General features: G+C 40.4%; 1 protein-coding gene across 1 annotated transcript in view; it reads left to right on the top strand.

Moving 5' to 3' along the window:
* Positions 1–219: 219 nt before the first annotated feature.
* LOC308627555 (immunoglobulin kappa light chain-like) overlaps positions 220–7,836 on the top strand; it is a 29,857-nt gene continuing 22,240 nt past the window's right edge. The window contains exons 1-2 of the mRNA XM_081253855.1: positions 220–286; positions 474–753. Of these exons, the coding sequence (XP_081109981.1) occupies positions 238–286; positions 474–753 (329 nt within the window). The 5' untranslated portion in view covers positions 220–237. The remainder of the gene's footprint in view (positions 287–473; positions 754–7,836) is intronic.

Raw genomic sequence — 7,836 nt, 5'->3', positions numbered from 1 at the left:
AGAAAAATTCATCCCTCAGACTCAGTCAATAGGCTTTTCTGACTTGACCACCTGGGGATGGGTTGCTCAAGTGTAGAGAAGAGGAGGAACGTGGTTTCTGCAGCTGGAAACCCAGCTCGCCCCACCTCAGCTGCTTTGCATGTCCCTGCCAGCCCACCCTGTTGCCCAAAGACCATATCTATGCCTGAGTCAGTGCTCTGGGGGAAGATCTGCCTCAGATCTGCCTCTGAGTGGATCATGGAAGCCCTAGCTCAGCTTCTCTGCCTCCTGTTACTCTGGATCCCAGGTGAGAGGAACATGGGATGGTTGTGCATGTCAGTGAAGTTTTGGTTCATGCAGTTGGGTCCTGCACCTTTGCTCAGCGAGCAAAAAATTAAAGCTCAGTGTAGATTGATGATCCTAGCCCTGCTGGGAAGACAACAAGTAGGACCTAGATTACATGAGTGACTTTTTTGTTTTATTTCCCATCTCAGATACCACTGGAGAAACCACGTTGACACAGTCTCCAGCCTCCCTGTCTTTGTCTCCAGGGGAAAGGGCCACCCTCACCTGCAGGGCCAGTCAGAGTGTTAGCAAATATTTAGCCTGGTACCAGCAGGAACCTGGGAAGGCTCCCAGGCTCCTCATCTATGATGCAACCACCAGGGCCTCTGGCATCCCAGCCCGGTTCAGTGGCAGCGGGTCGGGGACAGACTTTACTCTCACCATCAGCAGCCTGGAGCCTGAAGATGTTGCTGTTTATTACTGCTATCAGTACTATAGCGGGTATCCACAGTGATTCAACGTGAAACAAAAGCCTCTACAAACCTTTGAGGGTTTTTCATTATACCAGCTGTTTCCTTTATAAGCAGCTGCTGTGATGGCTGCACAGTTTTAGCATCTCTACCTCTATTTGGAAATCTTAACGTTCTGAAAAGTAACCCCATGACAAGATTTGCATGCGGATTCCTGGAATTTTTCTTGGACTTAAAGGCACAGCCAGGTTTAGGCACAATTTCTCTGCCAGTGGCATTGGATCAGACTCACATGAGTGGATGCCTTTAAAGATATACCTGTCCTGGCCAGTGCAATAAGGCAACAATAACAACAACAAAGAACAGAACTGGAAAGGAAGAATTAAAACTGTCAAGATGAATGGATTGTGTGCAGAGAAAATTCAAAATAACCTACAGAAAAACTACTGAAATCAATAAGAGAAATAGCCAACCACTGGATTCAAGGTGAATATACAAAAAAAAAAAAAAAAAAACCAAACAATTTGACTTCTCTATAACTGCAACAAATTATAAAAATTAAAATCACAAAACACACCATCTACAAGAGCATCCAAAGCATCACATATTTAGGAAAAAATAACAAATACACTGTAGACTCCAGAATATTATTCAAAGAAATTGAAAAAAACCTAGTCAAAATCAAAATCTCAACAGGATTTTTAAAAAAATCACACTTGCTGTGCCATTCAGTAGAGATGAATAAGACCCAGATAGGTAGGTGGTAGGAGTTGTTCAAGGTCGTCCACCTAGTTGAAGAGCATCACAGATAATTCTAGTAACTCAATTTTAGGACAAATTTCTTTCTCAATAATTCAAAAAAATGGATCATCTTTAAATGTTCAAAACACATCTCAGAACACAAAGCCCCAGGCTTACCAATAGCTCTTTCGGTCTCTACCACTCACGTATTCTTGCTGTTCCTTGCCGGAGGTCTCTTCACTCTTGAAACTCTAGACTTTTTATTAACACCTTTATGGCATTATAATTCATATACAATATAGTTCACCAATTTATCTTGTCCAATATGATGGACTTTAGTTTAAGAGTTGTGCAATCATCACCGCAGTCAATTTTATATTTTCGAAAAGAAATCCTGTACCCATTACCAGTTACTCCTCATTTCCTCCAGCATCAAATATCCCCAAGTCCTAGGTAACCACTTACTGTCTGTGCCTACGGTGAATATTTCATATAAACAGCTCATGCTGCATGTTGTCTTTTGTGACTGGCTTACTTCACTTACCATAATGTTTGCAAGGTTTATCCATGTTGTAGCTTCTTATAGTACTTTATTTCTTATTATGGCCAAATAGTATTTCATTATATGACTATGCCACATTTTGCTTTTCTATTCAACACTTGATGGACATTTGGGTTGTTCCCACTATTTGGTGAATTCAATGCCTCTGCTATGAACATTCTTTTACAAGTTTTTGTGTGGGCATCAGGTAAACAGAATTTGATTAAGGAAAAGAAAGACACTTACCTTACTTTCCTTTCAAACTGACAGTAGCAATTTAATGTCTCACCCTTCATCTTTTTTGCCCTACTATTTTTTTTATTAGTTTCTGCTTTATAACAAAGTGAATCAGTCATACATATACATCTGTTCCCACATCCCTTCCCTCATGCATCTCCCTCCCTCCCATCCTCCCCATCCCACCCCTCCAGGCGGTCACAAAGCACCGAGCTGATCTCCCTGTGCTCTGCGGCTGCTTCCCACTATCTATCTACCTTACGTTTGGTAGTGTATATATGTCCATGCCTCTCTTTCGCTTTGTCACAGGTAAGCTGTGCCCTACTATTTAGCTGTAGTTCTCAAGTTTCCACTTTCAAATGCAGCATGTAGTTTTTCTGAAACGTAGACGGATGGTATACAAGGAAAATTATTTTAGATTCTACCCAGTACCACCGAGTAGACATTAATTCACTTGAGTCAAACACATGAGTTTGAGTTAAAATTTTGAGTTAAAATTTTAATGTGAAAAAAATCTCAGTTTAAGTAATTATGGTTTAGGGTAACTAATATGTGTGTAAATGTTGGAACAGAGAACTGAGTAATCATGGAAGCAAGTGTGCAGTTGGAAACAGCATTACATAGACACCTCTCTGAATCCTGTATTCAACCATGATGTGAAGTAATTATGGTCCTGAGTGTGTAACCCAAAAAGGGGGGCAATGGTTGATGACGTCAGAAGTATTGCCATGGTATCTGTCACCCCAGTTTACTTAGCATCAGAATAGCAGAAGATGGAATACTGAATCCTGCAGAATAATGAAAAGTCTGGGGGCAGAAAAGCAAAGCAAAGGAAGGATGATGATTATTTGCCCAGGAGTTTAGATTTTACTCACAGCCCTTTTGAGAGTAAGGAAAGCTCTGACAATATCACCATGGACAGCTCATGCATGAAGTTTCACACTCGGCCAGTTAAACACTGCCTGCCCATCCCACCACCACATACCATGTAATTTGCATATTGCTCCCATATATAAGTCCCTCAACATCTCAGAGGCCATATAATGTGTATTGTTCAACTGGTGAGGACACTGACTACAAGTGAACACCAGGCCAAGGCTATGAGCTCCCAGGCTCACCTCATCTTTCTGCTCCTCTGGATCTCTGGTAAGAGAAATAGTTCCTCTTTTTGCAGCACTTAAGTCCTCTGAATCTTGACCAAAAAATATAGCATTTGTATACGAAATTGGTTTTTTTCATTCTCAACAAACATGATGCTTTTGATTTATCTTTTCTCTTTTCCTCCGTAAACAGAGACCAGAGCAGAAACACCCATCACACAATCTCCAGCATTTGTGTCAGTGACTCCAGGAGACAAAGTCACTGTCACCTACAAAGCCAGCCAAGACATTGATGTTGATGAGCACTGGTACCAACAGAAACCAGGAAAAGCTCCAAAGCTCATTGTGAAACATGTTTCTACTCTCATCTCTGGGGTTCCATCCCGGTTCAGTGGCAGGGGGTATGGAACAGATTTTACCCTGACAATTGAGGACATGCAGTCTGAAGATGCTGCATGTTATTTCTGTCAACAAGATGATAATAAAATCTCACAGTGATATACTCTGTTACAAAAACCTCCAAATGGCCTCAGTGGAGTGACCTCAGCTGCTACTCAAAATGTTCAGTATATAGAACTAGGCAACCCACAGGGATTTATCAGGTTCTCCATGTACACGCACACTCACTTCCTTTTTCTATTTGTTTCCATATTTTCTGCTACCTCTAGTGCTATGCCTGACACACTTGATATGGTAGAGACTAGTACAGCCTTCAACCACATTGTCCAGCTGTTTCAATGAGCTCACTCTGAAGCAGAGATAAATTCACATGGCCATGTCCCTATCTTTTGTCACATCTTTCATTTCCACCTCCAAGAAGAAACGAAGGCAATGATGGATCCAGCTTAGGTTTCCAATTATAGCAGTAAAAGCAATCTTCTCTCACCCTCTAAACTCATCCACACATTCATTTAGACTTTTCCCTACTGACTTAGTTTTCACCAGCTCCTTTTTAATATTTCCTATGATACAGGGGACAGCAAGTGATAGCTGTAAGAACTCAACTTACACAAGATGCAGGTCCCAAAAAAACCATAGTCCTTCTTTAGAGTCCCGGAATTTGTCCTTTTACTATTTCCCCTTGGTTGCTCTTGAAATAATGACCACCAGAATGGCACTTAATTAGTACTTTTTACACTTAATTAGTACTTTTTAAAGACCTTTGTTCTTTTGTGAAATATTTCATTTCCATAATCCCAAGGTTAAAAGTGTATCCCCTAGGGCCTCCCTGGTGGCGCAGTGGTTGAGAGTCTACCTGCCGATGCAGGGGACGCGGGTTCGTGCCCCAGTCCAGGAAGATCCCACATGCCACGGAGCGACTGGGCCCGTGAGCCACGGCCGCTGAACCTGCACGTCCGGAGCCTGTGCCACAACAGTGAGAGGCCCACATACCACAAACAAACAAAACAAAACAAAACAAAAAACTAAAAGCTGGTTCTTTGAGAAGATAAACAAAATTGATAAACCATTAGCCAGACTCATCAGAAAAAAAGGGAGAAGACTCAAATCAATTGAATTAGAAATGAAAAAGGAGAAGTAACAACTGACACTGCAGAAATACAAAGGATCATGAGAGATTACTACAAGCAACTCTATGCCAATAAAACGGACAACCTGGAAGAAATGGACAAATTCTTAGAAATGCACAACCTTCCAAGACTGAACCAGGAAGAAATAGAAAATATGAACAGACCAATCACAAGCACTGAAATTGAAAGTGTGATTAAAAATCTTCCAACAAACAAAAGCCCAGGATGAGATGGCTTCACAAGCGAATTCTATCAAACATTTAGAGACGACCTAACACATATCCTTCTCAAACTCGTCCAAAATACAGCAGAGGGAGGAACACTCCCAAACTCATTCTATGAGGCCACCATCACCCTGATACCAAAACCAGACAAAGATGTCACAAAGAAAGAAAACTACAGGCCAATATCACTGATGAACACAGATGCAAAAATCCTCAACAAAATATTAGCAAACAGAATCCAACAGCATATTAAAAGGATCACACACCATGATCAAGTGGGGTTTATCCCAGGAATGCAAGGATTCTTTAATATACGCAAATCAATCAATGTGATAAACCATATTAACAAATTGACGGAGAAAAACGATATGATCATCTCATTTGATGCACAGAAAGCTTTCAACAAAATTCAACACCCATTTATGATAAAAACCCTTCAGAATGTAGGCATAGAGGGAACTTTCCTCAACATAATAAAGGCCATATATGACAAACCCACAGCCAACATCGTCCTCAATGGTGAAAAACTGAAACCATTTCCACTAAGATCAGGAACAAGAAAAGGTTGCCCACTCTCACCACTATTATTCAACATAGTTTTGGAAGTTTTAGCCACAGTCATCAGAGAAGAAAAAGTAATAAAAGCAATCCAAATTGGAAAAGACGAAGTAAAGCTGTCACTGTTTGCAGATGACATGATACTATACATAGAGAATCCTAAAGACGCTACCAGAAAACTACTAGAGCTAATCAATGAATCTGGTAAAGTAGCAGGATACAAAGTTAATGCACAGAAATATCTTGCATTCCTATACACTAATGATGAAAACTCTGAAAGTGAAATTAAGAAAACACTCCCATTTATCATTGCAACAAAAAGAATAAAATATCTAGGAATAAACCTACCTAAGGAGACAAAAGACCTGTATGCAGAAAATTATAAGACACTGATGAAAGAAATTCAAGATGATACAAACAGATGGAGAGATATACCATGTTCTTGGACTGGAAGCATCAACACTGTGAAAATGACTATATTACCCAAAGCAATCTACAGATTCAATGCAATCCCTATCTAACTATCACTGGCATCTTTCACAGAACTAGAACAAAAAAGTTCACAATTTGTATGGAAACACAAAAGACCCCGAATAGCCAAAGCAATCTTGAGAACAAAAAAATGGAGTTGGAGGAATCAGGCTCCCTGACTTCAGACTATACTACAAAGCTACAGTAATCAAGGCAGTATGGTACTGGTACAAGAACAGAAATATAGATCAATGGAACAGGATAGAAAGCCCAGAGGTAAACCCATGCACATATGGTCACCTTATCTTTGATAAAGGAGGCACGAATATATAGTGGAGAAAAGACAGCCTCTTCAATAAGTGGTGCTGGGAAAAATGGACAGGTACATGTAAAAGTATGAAATTAGAACACTCCCTAACACCATATACAAAAATAAACTCAAAATGGATTAAAGACCTAAATGTAAGGCCAGACATTATCAAACTTTTAGAGGAAAACATAAGCAGAACACTCTATGACATAAATCACAGCAAGATCCTTTTTGACCCACCTCCTAGAGAAATGGAAATAAAAACAAAAATAAACAAATGGGACCTAATGAAACTTCAAAGCTTTTGCACAGCAAAGGAAACCATAAACAAGACCAAAAGACAACCCTCAGAATGGGAGAAAGTATTTGCAAATGAAGCAACTGACAAAGGATTAATCTCCAAAATTTACAAGCAGCTCAATATCAAAAACACAAAAAACCCAATCCAATAATGGGCAGAAGACCTAAATAGACATTTCTCCAAAGAAGATATACAGATTGCCAACAAACACATGAAAGAATGTTCAACATCATTAATCATTAGAGAAACGCAAATCAAAACTACAATGAGATATCATCTCACACTGGTCAGAATGGCCATCATCAAAAAAATCTAGAAACAATAAATGCTGGACAGGGTGTGGAGAAAAGGGAACCCTCTTGCACTGTCGGTGGGAATGTAAATGGATACAGCCACTATGAAGAACAGTATGGAGGTTCCTTAAAATACTAAAAATAGGGCTTCCCTGGTGGCGCAGTGGTTGGGAGTCCGCCTGCCAATGCAGGGGACACAGCTTCGTGCCCCGGTCCGGGAAGATCCCACATGCCTTGGAGCAGCTGGGCCCGTTAGCCATGGCCGCTGAGCCTGCGTGTCCAGAGCCTGTGCTGCGCAACGGGAGACACCACAACAGTGAGAGGCCCACATACCGCAAAAAAAAAAAAAAAAAAACACTAAAAATAGAACTACCATATGACCCAACAATCCCACTACTGGGCATATACCCTGAGAAAACCAGAATTCAAAAAGAGTCATGTACTAAAATGTTCAGCGCAGCTCTATTTACAATAGCCAGGACATGGAAGCAACCTAAGTGTCCATCGACAGATGAATGGATAAAGAAGATGTGGCACATATATACAATGGAATATTACTCAGCCATAAAAGAAACGAAATTTAGTTATTTGTAGTGAGGTGGATGGACCTAGGGTTTGTCATACAGAGTGAAGTAAGTCAGAAAGAGAAAAAAGAAATACCATATACTAACACATATATATGGAATCCAAGAAAAAAAAAAAGGTCATGAAGAACCTAGGGGCAAGACGGGAATAAAGATGCAGACCTACTAGAGAATGGACTTAAGGATATGGGGAGGGGGAAGGGTAAGCTGTGA

The sequence above is a fragment of the Mesoplodon bidens genome (genome assembly GCF_964165515.1).
Source record: "Mesoplodon bidens genome assembly, chromosome: 14".
NCBI classification, from domain to species: domain Eukaryota; kingdom Metazoa; phylum Chordata; class Mammalia; order Artiodactyla; family Ziphiidae; genus Mesoplodon; species Mesoplodon bidens.
This window is presented reverse-complemented; position numbering and strand designations above follow the sequence as displayed.